Source organism: Ambystoma mexicanum, chromosome 3p, assembly GCF_040938575.1.
Source record: "Ambystoma mexicanum isolate Mex_15411 chromosome 3p, UKY_AmexF1_1, whole genome shotgun sequence".
In the NCBI taxonomy this organism is placed as follows: domain Eukaryota; kingdom Metazoa; phylum Chordata; class Amphibia; order Caudata; family Ambystomatidae; genus Ambystoma; species Ambystoma mexicanum.
The window spans coordinates 739,192,258-739,212,430 of NC_090925.1; the positions used below are offsets into that span (position 1 = coordinate 739,192,258).

A 20,173-nucleotide genomic window follows, 5' to 3' on the forward strand; every position below is an offset into this window, starting at 1 on the left:
TGGTGTCGGCGGCAGCGGCGAGGAAGGCGAAGGCCCAGCACAAGTGCACGACTCCGCCTGAAAATGAAGCAAGACGCCAGGATGCCTTTGGCAAAAAAGTGCTATCCGTGGGAGCAACCACAGTAAAGGCCGCAAACTCTCTGGCTATTGTAGCCAGATACAACAGAGAGATGTGGCACAGGCTAGCGCTGTTACTGGATCATCTTCCGGAGGAGCATAGGAAGGCAGCAATGTTACTTGTCCGAGAGGGTGAGGAAGCCTCCAATCACGCAATAAACATCGCGGTGGACCTCGCTGAGTCAGGCTTCAAGCAAGTCAATAATGGGGTCGTATTACGACGACAGTCATGGCTTAAGTGTACCTACTTCAGACCAGAGGTACAATACAAAGTATTAGATATGCCTTTTGAGTGAGACCTACTATTCGGAGAGAAGGTAGACGAGGCCCTAAAGGGAATGAAAGAGGACTCGGACACGGCACGTTCATTGGGTGCCCTCCAGAGTGGCCAAAGCTACAAGTCTTTTCGTCCCTTTAGAGGGGCTTCAGGTAATTCCAGATTCTCTGCGTCTGGAGACAGATCCTTTGGCAGGTCGGCTTACCCCTCCCAGGGATACAGGCGTGCTTCCCAAACGGCAAACCGACGCCGGAACTTCCAGACGTCCAGGAAGAGACCATCCTATCCGTCGTCGTCGAGAGACAAGCAAAATAAAGATCAGCAGTGACAGACAACACACCGTTCTGGGGGGAAGAGTGTCAGCATATGTCGACGAATGGGAACGAATAACGACGGATCAATGGGTGCTGGACACTATAAGGAACGGGCACTCTCTACAATTCAAGCACAGCCTTCCGCACATTCCACCTGCGTTCACCGCTCATTCCCATCTGAGGATACTGCAACAAGAGGTAACACTCATGTTAGCAAAGGGCGTGATAGAATTAGTTCCAACATCACAGAGAGGTCAAGGAGTCTACTCAAGATACTTCGTCGTAAAAAAGCCGAACAGCAAATGGCGTCCCATTTTAGACTTACGCGATCTCAACAATTCTTTAAAGAGCCTAAAATTCAAAATGCTCACGCTGCAGGAAGTGATCCGCGCCGTTCAAGAAGGGGATTTTCTAGCATCCCTGGATTTACAGGACGCGTACTTCCATATTCCTATGTGTCGGAAACACAGGAAATTCCTGAGATTTGTAATTGGGCGGACTCACTACCAGTTCACGGTTCTTCCCTTTGGGCTCAAGACCTCCCCCAGAACGTTCACAAAATGCCTGGCCCCAGTAGCGGCCTGGCTAAGGAAGCAAGGCCACCACGTATACCCATACCTCGACGACTGGCTGGTAAGGGGATCCTCCCTAGCGTCGACCAACACAAGCTTGCAAGCCACCATGCAGCTTCTACAACAGCTGTGATTTGCCATAAACTTTGAAAAATCCTCTCTGCGGCCATCGAGAACGTTGGTGTTCCTGGGGGCACAGTTCGAGACCCAGTTAGGGCTAGTGAAGCCTTCTCTCGACAGAACCTCAAAACTCAATCAGCTGGCGAGCCGACTACGACAAACCACCAGGGTCTCAGTGAGGAAATACGTTTCGGTCCTAGGGGCCATGGCATCCTGCATCCATCTGGTGGCAAACTGTCGCCTATTCATGAGGCCAGTCCAGGAATTCCTCGCGGACCGATGGACGCAGGCCCAAGGATCGTGGTCAGACAAGATAACCGTCGACGACGACAAGCTGCTTCGGACCCTTCAGTGGTGGCAGAGTTTCCACAATCTGAACAACGGTGTACCCCTACAGGAACCGGAGTTTCAGCGAACCATAGTCACGGATGCGTCCCTAACCGGATGGGGAGCTCACATGGGTACTCTTCAAACGCAAGGTCGCTGGTCTCCAACGGAGTCACTCCTACACATAAACGTGTTAGAGCTCAGAGCAGTACGATGGGCCCTGAAGGCATTCCTGCCACACATCAAGGGATCGCGAGTACGAGTACTGACCGACAATACGACGGCCATGTTTTATTTGAGAAAACAAGGAGGGACGTGATCAAGAACTCTTTCCATAGAGGCCCAGAAAACATGGCATTGGGCATTAAAGCACAAGATTTCCATTGTGGCTCACCATCTCCCGGGAGTGAGGAATTCGCAAGCAAATTCCCTCAGCAGAAGCATGGCGCAGATACACGAATGGGAACTGGACACAGTTCAGCTGATGAAAGTGTTTGAGAAATGGGGTCACCCCCCTCTGGACGCTTTCGCAACCAAGGACAAAAAGAAATGCGAGCAATTCGCAAGCAGATGGCCTCAGGAGGGTTCCATCGGGGAGGCATTCTCCTTCCCATGGACGGACATGTTCCTTTATGCTTTTCCTCCGTTCCCCCTCATACGGAGGACAGTACAGTGGATACGCAGATACAGTTGCCGGGTAATTCTAGTGGCACCGTACTGGCCGCGGCAACCGTGGTCCTCCGAACTGCTTCACCTGTCGCTGGAACATCCAATAGCGTTTCCGAGAGTCCCGAACCTACTATCCCGGGACAAAGGCACGGTGTGGCATCACGACCCGGACAGTCTCAACCTTGCAGCCTGGCTCCTGACTTTTCGGAGTTCGGTGCTTTAGACGTTTCGGAGGATTGTCAAAAAATTCTGCCGGTGGCTCGAGCCCCTTCTACCAACAAATCTTACACCTATAAGTGGCGGAGGTGCTGTGAATGGTGTCTAGGACAGCAAGGCCTACAACCGTTGACGGTGACGCCGGAACAAGTTCTACCTTACCTGCTTCTCTTGGCGGAGAGGGGCTTATCCTTCACATCGATAAAGGTGCACCTGGCGGCCATCTCGAGGTTCACGAGGAAGAGACAGTCGTCTCCTCTATTCAGCGACAGACTTGTGAAACACTTCATGAGGGGTTTATTTCGAACTTTTCCCCCGGTAAAACGTTTCCCTCCAACTTGGAGTCTCAACACAGTGTTGGCAGGCTTAATGAAACCGCCCTTGGAGCCTATGGCCACGTTGGACATGAAATTCATATTGTGGAAGTTGGCATTCTTAATTGCTATCACATCAGCTAGGAGAATCTCGGAACTGCAAGCGCTGGTCGTAGACCCGCCATACTTAAGATTCTTTAAGGACAAGGTGGTCCTGGCAACTAATCCTACGTTCGTCCCAAAAGTTCCGACAGTGTATCACAAACACTCGTCCATTATTCTCCCTACTTTCTTCACGACCCCATCATCGGCAGCAGAAAAAGCTCTTCATACCTTGGACGTTAAGAGGGCTCTGAAATTTTACCTACATCGTACACAGGAACTCTGGTCTACTCGACAACTGTTAATCGCATATGGTCCGTCGACGAGGGGAAAAGCAATCTCTAAACAAGGATTGGCTCGATGGGTCTCATCGACGATTGCGTTTTGCCACTCCAAGGCCGGAAGGCTGCTGCAAGGGCATCCTAGAGCCCATTCTACAAGATCAACGTCCTCCTCAGCAGCATTATGGGCAGGAATTCCGCTAACAGACATATGCCAGGCTGCGGCATGGTCAGTGCCCCACACGTTTACCCGCCACTACTGCCTTGCCAGGCAGCATGCGGACGAGGTGCAGATGGGAAGAGCTGTCCTGCGCCATCTGTTTCAGTAAGGTAAGCTTCACGCTGTGGAGAGTCTGTTTTCTACCTTTTGATGACAGTATACTTTATGTGGGTAAGGTTATATGAGTAAACTTATTCCTGCTGTACATATGCATTGTGTATTATGGTGAGGGTATATTACATTACATTCTCACCGCCGTTTCAGGTGTTACTGCTATACAATCTATTCTAAGCATGTGAATCCATGAAAGATCCAATGCTGGAGAAGGGAATAGTTTCTTACCTGTAACTCCATTTCTCCAGCATTGGTATCTTTCATGGATTCACATGCGCCCGCCAGCCTCCCCAGAATGCAATGTATTTGCTTGATAAGTTTAACCCTTCCTACTTTGGAGGGGCCGAAATCTGAAGGGGAGCCGGAGGGACAGGCCTCTTATACTGGGACGGCCTACGGAGCGTGCGTAGGCGGGTCCTAAAAGGACGTAGATAGGACACAAAAGTGTCGGAAGTTTTCCTATAGGAAAAGGCTATATATGTGTACCGAGGGTCCCAGTCTGACGACGGGGAATATTCTAAGCATGTGAATCCATGAAAGATACCAATGCTGGAGAAATGGAGTTACAGGTAAGAAACTATTCCCTTTCATGCCCAAGGTTCTGTCGGAATTTCACCTCAATGAACCCTTGGTGTTACCTGTGTTTTTTCTGACACCTTGGTCGCCGGCTGAAAGGACTTTCCACTCCCTGGATGTGGCTCGAGCACTGAAGTTTTACGTGGCCTGCACGAAGAGTTTCCGGAAAACTTCTCAGCTTTCTGTGAACTTTGGTCCTGCAAACCATGGGAAGGCCCTGTCCAAGGCTTCCATTTCCAGGTGGCTCTCCGGCTGTATCACTCACTGTCACCGGTTGGCAAACCGACCGTTACCAGGCCGTCCGAGAGCCCATTCCACCAGGCGATCGCTGATACAACGGCGTTCCTGTCTGGTGTGCCCCTGCTGGACATCTGCAGGGCTGCTACGTGGAGGTCAACACACACCTTCATGAAATTCTACTGCGTCGACAGGGATTCCAGGGAGGAGTCCAGAGTCGGCTAAGCGGTGCTGCACAACCTGTTCACTTGAAAGTGAGCCTGGTGAGGAGGTAAGAGATTGCTTCTGTTGAGCCTTGCCACCTCCCGTGGTTGTGCATGTGTGTACTGCTATGTATTCTTTATTCATGAGCATGTGAATCAATGCCAGACCCCATGCTGGAGAAGGAACAAATTACTTAGCTGTAACTGTTGTTCTCCAGCATGGGCCTGGCATGGATTCACTTGCGAACCCTCCTGCCTACCCCTCTGCGGCTCTTCTCTCGGTCCTACTGCCACTTTACGTGCTACCAAATCTGAAGATGGCTGCCTGAGGAGGGGCTTAGGTAGAGGGCAGTCATTGGCTGGGGGCAGTATGACTCAGAGCTCAGTGATTGGTTGTTAGGAGAAAGACAGTTCGAAATGAAACTGAAACTGATTTTTCTTTTAATGAGGATTCCCAGCCTGACGAAAAGGAATATTCATGAGCATGTGAATCCATGCCAGACCCATGCTGGAGAATAACAGTTGCAGGTAAGTAACGTGTTCCTTACTTACCTTTTTGTAACTTTGTAGACCCAGCACACACTATCTTACATGGAGTGCTGGAGAGGTTACTTGGTATCCCCTTGGTCTACTTTCTCATGTAACATTTTTGTTACCCTTTCTACAATTAATGGCTGGTGGCAGTGATTTACTTTTTCCTACCATTGTGTTTTTACCGCGGGCTGCGTTCGCAGCTGCAGTATATAGCACCCATGGGTGCCCATTTTGTCAAAATGTCCCAGTCTTCTTTTTTTGCCATTTCGTGTTGGAAAGGTCCTTCTTAAGATTTACTCTGCGCGCCAAACCAGGTTTGGTCCCTTTGTTCGTTTTGTCTTTGGCAGGATTCACTGATGAAGCTTGCCTCTGGCTACAGCAGGTCTTGCAGGACAGAAAGCGAGGGAGGTTCCTGAAACTCTGTGTTTAGTCTCCTTGGTTACAGGAATGCACCCAAAGGTGATTGGCCAGCTGGCTGTCCTTCGAAGACAGCCACCCTGCTTTGTGAGTGACAGCTAGGCTGCGAATGAGTGGGAGAAACTTGCATAAAAGGGGAGGTCTTTTGCAAGGAAGGCAGAGTCGACCACTGGATGAAGGATTCCGAAGAAGTTAGAAGAGGAGCTTGCTGCAACTCCTGGACTCTTGGTTTGCCCGGTGAAGCACTGCTGCAGTGCCGAAGCTCCAAATTCGTCTCGACTAGAGAAGCCCTGCAAAGGATGACTTCTCCCCTTGGGTTGGTGGGACCAGTTGACACCAAGACAAACTCCACTGAAAACCCTCTCTTCTGGCTGTACTTCCATTGCTGCTGCAGGAACCGAGTGCCAGTGTCAGTCTAGAAAAATGGATACCTCTACTTTGTGACCGCAAACGTATTTTGGTGGCCGTGGGCCAACCGTCTCATGCACGATATGACAGAATATAGGTTTTCGAGTTTGCCAATGAACGGCCATTTTGATGCAACAAGAACCGCCATTTTGTTTTCTAACCATTGCTCATTGCTTTCTGTTCCTATTGCTTCGCAGTATATTTTCCGCTTACGCTGCTCAACTGTAAAACATTGTTGTCTGTACGTAAAAAGGACAAGGCCGCAGGGCCGAGAGGATAACAAGAGTTTGTTGAAACACAAACGTAGGCAGTGCCAGGAAGAATGCCCAGCTCCCTCCCGAATGTAGCCTTGAAACAGAGCTGCAGGGCATTTAATAATTTCGCAGCTGCCAGCCAGTCACATTATATGGTAGAATATGTTAGAATAATATAGCTAAAGGCTTGAATTATGCTTTTCTTACGGCCCCCCTTTGCTAAGCCCGCTAGAGCGTGTCGGCTCCCAGGACACGAATAGCACCTTTATAGATAGCAAGGTCCGGAATGCAACTCTTCCCCCCCCCCGTATGTAGCTCTCTTCAAAGAACAGAAGCACTGTGTTCTATTCAACAACTGAAAGATGCCTTCGCCCTCACAAATTGCAAATTGTTACTAGAATAGATGTTTGAAGGTGTCATAGTTGTCGGAGATGTCCATCACACCAAGTACAAAGAAACCCAATAAAAGGGGGTGTTAAACATGTCATAGCTGATTGGTTGATATGCATTTTGTATATATGTAACTGATGTACGTAATTCACTCTCTTGCGTCCCTCAAGGTCTAGAGATACACGTCGCGGGGCGTGAGACAGAGTTGGCCAACTGAGACTCTTTGCTTTGCAATAAACCCTAGCTTTGGGAATACAACCTTGTGTCTGGCGTATCTATTGTGTGTGGTGACTCGCCTTGTTTCCATAGACGTTGGGGACCCCTAGGGGCCCCTTTCACCAGGGGACAGGAACACCAGACTCGAGTGCATTGTGTTTAAGCCAGACCCGAGCTTCAGGAAGATACTCCAGACTCCTTCGAAGCAGGCCTGAGCCACCTCAACCGAGTGCTGGACCCCAGAATCAAGAAAAGTCCACAAGGTGTCCAAGAACCCCGGTGGTGCTATTTGTGAGAAGCTGAAATGGCGAAGTGCCGCTGATCTGAACTTTGCCCATTGCTGCTGCCGACCTTGGAATCGTAGTGCAGGAGTCCCCAAGCGTCCTCCCTCTTGTCTCCGCGACTGAGGCCAAGGAACAACAGGATCTGCCATACTACAACAGGAACAGAAGCCAGCTGGAACCAATTTCTTCAGACCTAAGGTACTGTGAACTAAGGGGTACTTGCCTCTCGTCTGTGTAGCTTGCCTGTTCTTAGTTGAGACTTGCATTTGCTGCCTTTTGCAGAGTTGCTTGTAGCTTTGCCCACCGCAAGCCACCCAGCTTGTGGCCCAACAGTGATTTCTTCTTTTACAAAACTCTCTAACATTGTGCAAGACTTTTTACTTAACTTCAAGAAGTGGCTCAGCTCCCCTAGACTTTGCTCAATTGACATTGACTGTCCTAGCTCCCTGAAGACTCTTCTAACCTCTGACTTGAGTGTAAGTGTTATTTGGATACTTGTCACTGTGCAACCCTAGAGCTCCCATTGACCCCTCTTGAGATAAGCCATGCTACTCAGTCACTCTACCAACATGTGTAGTACAGACTTCTACCAAAGGTTGGGTTACCTATTGCCAAGAGGACAAGGCTGGTGCAGTCTCCCACAGGGTTACTGCATACAATCTTGCCTTACATTAACTTTAACTCTGTGAGTGAACAGTTACAAAAGTTATTACTTACTTTATAAATGTTTTGCCATTCTGAAAAGTATATCTACCGCTTTCTTTCCTTAGAAACTGTTTCGCCATTCTAACAGAAAGTAGACTCAAGGGTATATTTCCAACCTGTGATTTGGTTGTGCCTCTTCCAAAAAATAATGCTGGTTGGTTCACTTCACTATTCCTGTCAGGATAAATGTATGAGTGTCCCCAACTGAGCCTTGCTTCCCCTGACCTGCTGTTAGCGTGTCCAGAATAAGTCTGCCTTAGATTTTACCTACCTAGAATAACCTTGAGTCATTCATAAAGAGTAACATTGAGTTTTGCTTTCCCTGGTCTATGTTAGACAGATGCAGAAAGACTCTTAGGTTTACACCTGCATTTAAGTGTCTGATGGCTCCTGTAGAAAGTGTATAGGATTTCCTTACCTAGAGCATAACTCTGTTATACTAAAATAAGTTATTGCTTCCCTTAGTCTGTGACCTGAAAAGCAACTGTAATTGAATATTACACCACAAGGTCCAGCTTCCCTAGAATAACTGTTATTCTGAATCAGAGTTATGGATGTTTTACTGTTTCTAGAATGTGTTCGACTTTTCACAAAAATATATATTGCCCAGTTGGGTTACTAAGTGATTTCTTGCTGAGCGTCACGGTAGAACTGCTATGTCTACTACCCTTATGTTAATTAAAGTAATCTAAAAAGTAACTATTGATTTGACTTCCCTAGAACTCCTGTTAGGTGTTACAAATTAGGTTATATGCTTTGGTCTGTGTACCTTCAAGCATAGTGTTGTGTTTTTTTTTTCTAATGTGTTTATATGATCTGTGATAGTGCTAATTTCCCCCAAGATTTATCGGGGCCTACTTGTATTTAAATAAACCATTTATTTTTGCAATAGATAGTTGTGATGCTGGAAATGCATCGGAGGGACAGGGTATTCTTGTCCTTTGTTGCATTATCGTGTATGTTCTGTCTTGTTTTCCGCGCAGGAGTTCATGTGGGACTCCTGGCGGTGCAGCTCTTCCTCGTTTTGGTTTTGGAGAACAGACCCTTGGGATACCATTTTTTGGCACCCATGGGTGGGACTATGACCCTGTACTCCTAGTGTATGGTTTTGGGCACCTGTGTGCGGCCCACAGAGCAGGACATGGGCTGGTGGTAGCTCCATGCTGAACTGACAGGTGCTCTGAGTATCCTCCATTTTGGGATACCCAGGCCCTGCCATTGGAATCAGTTGATTACTGATATGAAACGAGATGGCCCCTGTGACCTCTTGCTTTCTATCGCCTGTTACCTTATTTTCCCAAGGTCCCAGGAAGCCCTGACTCTGTCCCTTCCCCCTGACTGGCTGTTGGGTGGAAGTTCCACATATGGTAGTGTGGGGAAGTCCAGGGCAGACTGGCTGGAGCCTTCCCAATGACTGTATGTTGTGGGTACGCCCGTGGGGTGGGACTTGGGTGAATGGAGTGTGTGATGAATACGCATTTCATGTTATGGGTGTCTAGTACCTGGTGTTTGACACAATGACTGAGACAGCCCTGCCCGAGACTGGGATGAGTGCAGTGTGGAGTGCTGAATGGCAGAGTGCTTGTCCGAATCCACATTCCGTGTTGGGGGTGTTTGGATGGAGAAGAATGGCCTGAAGGCCCTGTGAGCCTGATTGGCTGCCTGACTGCATGAATGCCCTTCTGAATGATTGGTTGCCCGAGTGTGACCCACCAGAGTGAATGGGAGATCAACAGTATATCTGGGGGCCTCTCACTGATGAAAATCATTCAGAAGCTGAAGTTGATACTTGATGCTTAACCTTGAATCCCGCTGGAAGGAGGATTGCTGCTGCTGTCCTTCGCTAATCTGAAAGCTGCGTGACTGTCAAGGAACTGATCCAAGAGAGGACCTGGCTAGGAGACCTCTTCCCGAGCTACAAGGGACCATCGTGCACCAGCTGATCTTTGCCAAAGCTCCCTGGATGTCAGACCCTCGAAAGGCTGCCGACCAGAGACTGGGACCGCCGCGGAATCACGAAGCGAAGTGCCCGGACATTGAAGTCCAGCACCATATATGACCACTGTCGCCAACCGAAGCCGCAGTGCTCCTTTGCCTAAGACATTTGATTCCAATACTCCCTTGCTCATCACCGACGACCGAGGAAAATCTGCCAGTGGGTTTCCCACCACCCCAAGACCACAGAGACGCTGATACCCTTGCTGGGTCAAAGTTCATCGACTCTTTGTGGCAACAAACACTCAATGTTGCAGTGCACCACACGCCTCAGCTTGCAGGACGTTTTCAACCGATCGTTAATGAGCAACGTGAGAACCGAAGCTGCTGAGGCAACGACAGTTTTCATCCTTTTCTTCACCGACTCTCGACGACCCGTGGCTCCTGTCTTAAAGGGAGTGCACTCAAGAAGGGCCCGTCGATGGCTCACTGAAAAACTCTACGAAACCACATACTTTGGGGTTGTAGAACCTTTTAGAAGGAATCGAGACTATATTGAGAATAATTGGACTGGGCTTGCAAATACGCTTTATTTACAGGTTACCAAGGTGGGGGGATCCTCACACAGAGCTGTGTCTATTTGGTAGGGACCCAGTATTCTACCATTTCTTGGTTTAACTTGCTTTCTTTCTGTGGTCTATCGTTGATTCATCTTACAATCTGATTCATATGCTATTTGGGGCTGTTAGCTGTGGGTGCGTTTAAAAGGAAACAATAGTTAAGAGTGGTACCATGTAGACCTGTATACATTTGCCATTATAGTATTGCCAGAGTACAATGTGTTGTTGTGATTGTGTATATAACCTTGAACCTTATTTATATAAAGACTGTGTTTTCACACAGTGTGTGGACATTCCTTTGTGGGTGCTTGGGGACTTCACTGTTCTTAAGAACCAGCCCGCATCACCTCCTGAGAGCTTAAGCCTTGATTGCTCGACCTTCGCTACTGCAATAGAGAATCTTGGCTGGGGTGCTCTGTGCCTTTGCTCTGCCATATAGAAAGTAGGAGTACAGATTCCCCCTCCAGCCTTTACAATAGTGTTTCAGTGTTTCTTTGGACCATTTGTATTATAATGTCTTTATACTGATTCTACAGCCCTCTCTCCCGCCTAGGATAAGCCTAGCTGCTCTGTGTACGCTACCCTGAACTCAGGTGATACAGCCTTATACTAATAGTGGAGTCTTGTACAGCCTCAGTTAAATGATTTTACTGGATTTAAGAAAAACTGTCCTAACAGTGATTACACCATATACTTAATTGTTGACAATGATTTCCACTGGAACTCTGATTTTCATGCATCAGAACCCTATCATTACCTGCCTACAGCTAACTCCTAGACCACTTGTGTGGTCTAGTCTCTGAGAAAACCTATGCAATGGACTAGGGAATGACTATGAAAGATAGGTTTTCTGTCTTCAAAACTATAACGAGTGTAAAAGTACTTACTTGTAAATGAGTTGGTATTGTAACTCTCTGAAATAGAATCAGTTGCGTGTTACAAAGGTTATTACATACCTTTTTAATTTTCTGGGTGCGCCTTTTAAAAGTATGTAAATTTGCTAAATACCTCTCTTTTAAAAGTAATTATGTTGGTATTGTTTTATATTCTTAACTGAATGAGTGTAAACGTTTACCAATTTGTTCACTTACCTTGAATAACTGATAGTCATTCTTAAATTGTACCAGTGGGTTTTGCTTTCCTGATCTGCTTAGTGCATATCTAAAACCGTCTTGGAGTTAATACCTGTCTTGGAGTTGCTTGTAGTCCCTCTGAAATGTATTTTGGTCATTACTTACATTGAAATGCTGATTGCCGTTCTTAAACTTCTGCTAGAGTTCTTATTAAACTTAGAATTGTGTAATACACTTTTGAAAAGTATCATTGGTCCAACTATCCATTTCTGGATTATTAATAGTGCAAAAGTTATGTACTGATAGGTTATACTGACATGGAAGAGTTGCTGCTCTTCTCAAACTGTAATACTGGGTTGTGCTTTCCCTGAACTTCTCTAGGGCAGTTCTAAAAATAGTTGACTGTATCATACTTATCCTTGAGAAGCGTTAGGCCTCTAGGTAGTATACAGGTTACATTACACCCTTAGATCTGTGTCCTTAAGTCTAGTAACTGTATCCATTTCTTGGATAGAAGAAAGTTACATGGGTTGCAAGAGATACTTTTAACCAGTGTTGATATAACTAAGTGACTCTAAAGTGAATGACACCGAATGTTATAACCAATAGTGTCTACTGGGCTTGATTTACTGAATGTAATATAAAAGTAACTATCTGTTATTTTACTTGCCAAGAATAGCTGAATGTGTTACAGATTTGACTCGCCTTGAACTGCTGATTTATGTATGCTACAATTTCTCTGTACCAAGCTATAGCCCTCTCTCCATCCTAAGATGAGCCTGGATGCTCTGTGTACGCTACCAAATGTTCCCAGATGGTACAGCCTTATACTAAGAATGGAGTTTTGTACTGCCTCGGATATGGTTTTATGAAGCCCTTAGTTGGACTTTAGAAAAACTGTCCTAACAGGGAACATGGTCTCCCTGTACTTATAACCCACAGCAGGGACCCTTTGAAAAGCTTGTTAGTTTTACAGCTTCCCTTCCATTTATTCCACTGCTATACCCCAGCGTTTTATCTCTCCTGGAAATGTGGCTGACTTTTAAAGTAAAGCCTTTTTAGCTTCACTCAACCCATTTATTTTTGGGGCAAGGGTTGTAATCCACTAAGGCTACCAGTACAGGGAGACCTTTTCTCCCTTCCATGTTTTCCTATGTTCATTTTGTAACACACACAACTTTAAGTTGTGTTACAGCAGTAATTTTGTATCCTTTTTTTGTTTTTGTTTGCCTGGTACCATTTTACATGCCTTTTTGGTGTGCCTAGGACAGGCTAGTAGCAGTGAACCATGTTTTGTCCGGTACACTCCCACCATCTTTTCCTACTACATAATGCAAACTTGAATACAATATACTCGAAATGGCTGCTTCATGTGGTTTGTCCTGTCCTTTGGGCCAGCTTGATTTTTGCGTTTTGCTTTTTGCCCATCTGTCTGACCTCAGGTCTGAAGCACCCATGGAAGCAACTTTGGTGTGCATGGCCCGGATTCCCACGTGAAGTGCTTTGTGTGACTGAGCTGGCTGAAACTGCAACTGTGACTGCCGGGTCGCTGTCAACACATCAGCCAGGGGATTTCTGTTGCTGAACAGATGTAGCGAAAATGAATATGTGTGAGTGTAATCATGCAGATCCTTCGCATTGTAGGGTTGGGTCAATCTTCGCCTGCCCCTGTCCGCAACTTTGTATAATAACAGGAAACCTACTGCTGTTATGGAGGTCACCCAATGGAACCAAGAATCTCAAGAAGAGAAGCCTACTCTGAAGATCCGGAGGAATGCTGCCACAGATAAGTAGCATTGTCCAAGCCTTTTACAAGTGAGTCTCCTGCCACCATGGAAGACACTCGGAGGGTCTTTCTCTCCTGAACTTGGGGGAATCAATCAGTCTGGTCTCCCAGATGTCTGATGCTTCCCGGGATCATCCTGTGGGCTGTCCTATCAGCACCCTCTGCTGCCATGGTTGCCGTCGCAAGCTGAAGCTTGGCTATCTGCAGATCCTCGACTTGTAGCCCAAGAACTGTCACCTGCTGCTGTGCTCCTGCATGAAGAGGGCCTTCTTGGAGCCTGTTCTTTGCTGCCACCATTACCTGAGCCTGCTGACACCTGACAAGGTTTCTACTCTGCTACACTTTGTTTGGCGTTTACTGGGGATTCCTCCTTATTGTGGACTTCTTTGTGGCTGCTGTCCTGTGGTGTCTGTCCTACTGCAAGTCTGCTGGAAGCATTTTGTAACCATCCTTGAACTTGATAGGAATCGCTGCTTAGCCAGACCAAATCCAAACACCCAGCCCCGGCATCCAAGAACCCTGGACCCCCATGGATGGGACCAACAACAGAAGCGTCCCAAACAACTCAAGAGTGCCCCAGAGGTGGTCACTTGGAAAATCGGAACAAGGGGTTCAGGTGTACCCATCACGTTCAGTGCCCAACTTCCCCATAGGGATTGCCAGGGTGCAAACTACAGTCCCTAGCACTACCCCTACCTGGTTGTGATTGGTGGAGTTCTGGCCTAGGGTCCCCTCTGCCCCCGCAGAGAGTATCCCCTATTGTACCGGAATTAGGAGTGTACCCCTAATGCTATTCCTGTTGCCTTCGTTTACAAAGTATGCTTTTAAAATACATTTCTTCCTTAACTGTTGGCTGTAGCCAAAGCTTGTGCAAGGGGAACTTTGAGATGTCCCACTCATACCTTCTTTTTCGGTAGAAACTTGCATCCTGAACTCCTTTAAGACTCTGGAACACTTACCCAATGATGAAAGACTGTTTGTTATGTGTCTCTTCTAATTGTAAGGTAAGTTAGATGATGTTTTCAATTGCTGTCTTTCATATTACTTTTTATAGTTTCGCTGCATTGCTTTAATACATGCGTTTTTACTGTGTTTAGCGTAATGTGTAGCTAATCTCACTTTGAGGTTTATTTATTTGTATATTGGTGTTTTGAAGTATAGAGTATTTTTGAGTTTTACCCACTAAGTGTGTTTAAGGACAAATAGTATATTTTTATATTTCTGTGTGGGACTCTGTTATTTGGCTATTTCTTGATGTTAACCAGCCCCTCTTCTCCTAAGTCTTTCTTGAGGCTTAGCTTACAGTGCCATGTGAGAGTTTGGTTTAGAAAGTTAGAAAATGCCTTGCTTATCTTGGAACCCTCCCCCATGGCTGGTTTGAAAATACCTCCTAACATCCACGTCACAGTATTCTTCCAAGAAGGGTGTCCCATTGACAAGTGAGCTGGAAAAAGCACTTTACTTGCCCAAAAAGGAAAGGAAACCTAAAGAGCCAGCTTATGTTCTTGGTATCTCAGAGAATGAGGCTCAAAAACAGCCAAATTGTACATCTGTCGGGGACTGCGAACAAAGGACACAAATTTTGTCAAAGCAAAATGAGCCTGGTCTTTCCGTGAGCCTGAGAATTGTATGCTGCATGCAGTGTTTTACCTGGCTCCAGGATTAGTTGTTGCAGTGTGATGTACCATGCCTACTGTTTTGTTGGTGGATGTGTGTGTGTGTGTGTGTGTGTGTGTGTGTGTGTGGGGGGGGGGGGGGTTGGGCAAAGTTCATTGACATAAGGGTGCAGTGTGTAGTACAATTATTCTTGTGCTGTGGCTGCAGTGTTGTGCCGTACTCTCTGTAATTTGGGGGCAGTGAGTTGTTCATATGTCGGTTTCTTTTCACAGGCACTTTGTAAAGCGGAGGATGAAGAAGATATCAGAGCTGCCACACAAGCCAAGGCCGAGCAGGTGGCTGAACTTGCAGAGTTTAATGAGAACATCCCTCTTGATGCAGACGATGGACCGGGCAAAGAGGAAGAGGAGGAGATGTCAAAGGCAGAGCAGGAAATCGCATCCCTAGTTGAACAGGTATGGACTATTGCCCAAACTAGATTAAGCTGAGCTTAGGGGTTGAATAGGTCCTGTCGGTTAGGTGGGGGCATTAGCTACTGGCATGAGTGACAGATTGCTTGATCCCTGGGGAGCAGCATTACTAGTGTTTGTCAACTTTTCAGACGGAAAAGAGCTAGTTCATACAAGATTATAGAGCAGCACTGTGAGTGAACACGGGTACATTGCTTGTAAAAGGCATTATATTTATTACCTGTTTTGGGGTCATTTGACAGTGGTCATCTGCGATGCAAGGAAGGCAATTGGAACTTGGTCTTGTTTGGTGGGGTGGGGATGGTTGCTGCTAGAGGTTGGGGAATTTCTATCAGCTGTCAGAGCTGATTGGTACCCTCTACACTGAGAGGTCTGGCTGCAGCTTTGTATTCACTTAGTGACCTTGTACCCTTTCAAAGACACAAAACAAAAAGCTCTGAGTTTGAGATATGATGGTCTCTTAACTCTGGGAACTTCTTTTCTACAGTCACTATGTATAGTGCGGTTTCTATCGGATTCCTTCCTACACAGGTTTCCTCTTAGATAAACTGTCTTCAGAAATGCTTCATCCACCAGGGTGTGCATTGTGGCCCTGTCGGCTCCAGTTGCCGCTGTTCGGTGCCCATGATCAGACGTATCATCTGTGGCCTGTGAAGGCATCCTAAAGAAGGACACAGACAACAGATTCCGAAACCCAAATAAAAGTGTATTAACTTAAATGTCAGGATGGAAAAAGGCCTAATTTGCCTTATACTCGGGTGGGATTTCCTTAACTAAATCAAACTAAGGGAAGTCTGAGTCAAAGAGTTCAACTTAGGAATCTGTCTGTATCCAAAACCTATGCTTGCCCTCACAACTATAACTATACAATGTGTAGGTATGCCAGCAATCAAAAAGAAAACAGTGTTCAACACAAAGTCCTGAGCTGCTTCTAGCTCGCAGCTCTTTCAGCTCCCTTCCCCAATTCTAAAACAGTTCATCAAAGTAAAGTTTCAAAATCCCTTTTCTGAGAAATAGAATGCAATAGTCTCTTCCCCAAGTTAGGACTCGGGTTTGCCTTGTAGAGTTTCCAAATCACACAATTTGTATGACCTTGAATTTAAAGACTTCTAGTCCGGTACCACAAAAATGCTCTTGACTTGTATGGTAAAGTTGGGTTTTGTTTTCCTTTAATTAAGCAACTCAGTGATCAGAGCACTTAGAAAACATGTTCCAAGCTACACGCAACCACTCCGATAAAATGTATTTCAGAAAATGCTTCAGTTCACACATGCGCACCCGGTTTCTCAAGCATTAGAAACTCACAGATCGCTTTAAATGCTTGTGCTGCAGCGTGGATCACACAGCCTTCTTCCTTCTGTGTCTGAGCACGTTGAATGGAAAGGAACAGGGCAGCCTTCCTGCACGGCTCCCTTCAACTTTGCTAGTCTGCTCCAGGGAGTTCCCACTCACACGCCATGCGGTCCGGTCCTCAGCTGCCTGTACGGCTATGCCCTGTCAATTCTCATCCATTCCCTCTCCAACTAGGTTGGGCTCCATTTATTCACCTGCAGCCCTTGATAGGCTGCAGGTGTGGATGATTATTCAGCCTTGCCTGTCTCTCATTAAAGGGACATGCCTGACCTTTACTACTCTTAGCAGGCATCTTCGCTTCGCAGCATTAGTGGTAAAAGAGCATAGTCTTCATAGCTCTTAGTTGCATCTTCTTCGTCCCAGTACTGTCCGGTGTCAATTGTGGAGAAAGGAGGGAAACTGGCTTACAATAGCCCATAAAGGTTGAGGAAGGGTTGGGTTGGTTGTTTCTAGGAACAAGGGGATACCATGTCTCGCCCAAGGGCACCCCAAACCCAGTTCCCAAGGATCCTCCACCCAGGTGATCCTCGCTCCCTTCTACCCCCCTAGGGTCTGGATCCAATAGCGAAGGCCTTTCCCTGGCCACCTGCAGAGATCATCCAAGGGGTCCAGGAGTGAAAATACCCTCAGGTTTCTCACAGGTTGCATCTACGAGAGTATATATGGATCCAGGTGTGTCTTATGACCGTGTTCCTATTTTCCACCTCTGTATTCTGCTTTCGAAAGGTACCAGTGATTTTTCAGTTTTTGTATGTCGTGTCTAATTACAAAGTAGGTTTCAAGCCCTGCTAGATTTGTGTACCGTTGGTGTCAGAACCCCACAAAGTATGGCTTTAGTGCCTTGAGGAAGAGCACCACGTGGATGATTGCAGTTTTTTTGAACCCATGCTCCCTAAAGCCATTGGGGAGTGAGACAGAACTCTACGCTGCTCTCAAGATGGTGAATAAAAGGAGACAAGGAGGAAAAAGCAGTGAAAGAGGGCCCACTCCATGAATCGTCTGAAGAATTGCCACCTAACGTACATTTCCCTACTCTCTCCGCTGGTCTCTACCAGTGGGAGGAATTCATAAAATATATGGTGGCAGAGATAAGTCCTGCAAAGTTGGCCTGAATAATGATGATTGTGATCTTGTCCCCTATGACCCATCCCATTCATAAACAGGCTTGCTGTCCCTAAAGAGCTCAGCCCATGTAGGCCATTAAAATATACCCTGTGCTTCCGTCCCACATTTTATAACCGACAGTTTCATCTTCTGCCCGATGGACAAGGAAACTGATACACGCTCCTATTCAGCATATCTGTATTGGAGATTGGAGATTTATGTAAATTTAATTTAGCATTTTCTGGCTTCCATTATGTTCCAGGGCTCTGACAGCTGCGAGGGGCAGCTGTGAGGCTTTCTGGCTAGCCAGAAGGAAGGTGTCTTTATTTTGGGTGTGCCCCAGGTGCTCAAGGACGAAAAGTGGGACAACCCCCACTGGCATTTACCGCCTTGTTAGGACAGTTTTTCTGAAGCGCTACCAACTTCATCAAAACCATTCAACTGAGGCAGTACAAGACTCCACTCTTAGTATAAGGCTGTACCACCGGAGTACATGGCAGCGTAGACAGAGCAGCCAGGCTTATCTAAGGAGAGAGAGAGGGCTGTAGAATCAGTACAAATGAAATTGTAATACAAATGGTCCAAAGAAACACTGAAACACTATGTATGTAAAAATAAATGATTTATTTAAATACAGGTAGGCCCAGATAAATCTAGGGGTAAATAAGTACTAACACATTATATGAAATCATAATTATAAAAACACAACACTATACTTGAAGGTACACAGACCAAAGAATAAACCTTATTTGGAATTCCTAACAGTAGTTCTAGGGAAGTTCAAACCTTTTCATACACATTCAGTATAGGTGTCACCTATTCTTGGGGAGTAAAAAAAAACAATGGTTACTTTCACAATTACATTGAGTAATGCAAGGGCACTAGACCCTACCAGTTGTACAGTGATTCTCAGTACAAATCACATAATTAGTCAATTGAACCATATACCATTCATACATTAAAGTAACAATTGGATTAATACCAATATCCACTCCTGAAGAAGGGATAGTAAATCCCAAAATGTGTTCAGCTCTTGTTTTTACAAATCCCCTAATCAATGACTATATTATACAATATGAGATGAATATTGTCTATTGGTATTAATATAATATAAAACATACATTTTGAACAGAAGTCTGAAAATGTATCGCTCTAAATGTATCGCTCTAAATACTTTGTTGTTGGGCAACTAACAAAATATGTGGGATACCCTACTATGTTCTAATTTGTTCTCTTTATTACACTAGATTTAAAGATTCTTTCGAGTTTTGTTTGTCCTTGGACAAAATCCTGAGTGTGCGTGGGACGTGAGTGTTCCACAGATCGTGGACACCGTTTCTCTCGGTTTCTCTTCGGTTTAACTACGACCTATTGTCAGAGTCGGCCTACACCCCCGTGCACCTTACGACACATACTATATCAGTTACCTACTTTGAACAAGAAGGTATGCAACTGTACAAATTCTTTTTGCATGGAAAAAGGCTCCACTCATTCAGGGTTTAAAGAAAAAGTTCTACAAGTCCAGCAAAATTGCTGGGGGTCTCACTAGGAGAGGTGATGAAGCAGAGCAATGATACATCTCCCTAACAATAGGCATGACACGACTCAGCATTATAAACCAAATAGTGGCCCTCTCAACAAATGCACGCCTGCATTCGCAAAACTGATTCTGGGAACTCACTAATTCCTGGTAGTCTCCAGGCGTAACACAGAGTTTACACAATTAGTGGTCTTTTCCTTCTGACAGCAGCTGATGTTACTCCAATTAACAACCCACAGCACAGACTGCAAAAACTGCCCTTCGCTGCTCTGAGTGTTTTTGTACTTCCAACACAGGTTCAACGTCTTCCAATGAAACTGCCATGCCCATACAACATGTCACAGAATTGAGGGACAATACGCCACCCATGCCATTAGACACCGACCTGAGCAGCATGGCTCCTGAGGTCATGGAATTTGGTCATTTAAATCTAAACCAAAGGTGTATGGACATTTTAAAGGAAGCAGGCAAACCTAATACAAGAGACAGCCATTTTAACAAATGGAAACGCTTTGTCTTTTGGTGTAAAGCATGTAACATGACCTTCACATATAGTACACTATTTACTATTTCTCCAGCATGAGGTCTGGCATTGTTTCACGTGCTCATGAATATTCCCCATCGTCGGGCTGGCAAGAAAAGAGCAGTTTTGCTTTAGCCTGAGAACTGCATTTGACTCTATAACCAATGACCGTCCTTTTGGGTCATACGACCCCATCCAATGACAGCCATCTCCCTAAGCTCCACCCTTAGTGGCCATCTTCAGATTTTACTGCACGTGTCAGTGTTGGGAGTCCTCTCATATCGT

General features: G+C 46.0%; 1 protein-coding gene across 2 annotated transcripts in view; it reads left to right on the top strand.

The window, feature by feature from the left end:
• Positions 1 to 20,173, top strand: part of SRCAP (Snf2 related CREBBP activator protein) — a 2,075,623-nt gene that overhangs the window by 1,916,661 nt on the left and 138,789 nt on the right. For both annotated transcript variants that reach the window (XM_069651627.1, XM_069651629.1), the window contains one exon: positions 15,171 to 15,353. In XM_069651627.1, the coding sequence (XP_069507728.1) occupies positions 15,171 to 15,353 (183 nt within the window). The remainder of the gene's footprint in view (positions 1 to 15,170; positions 15,354 to 20,173) is intronic.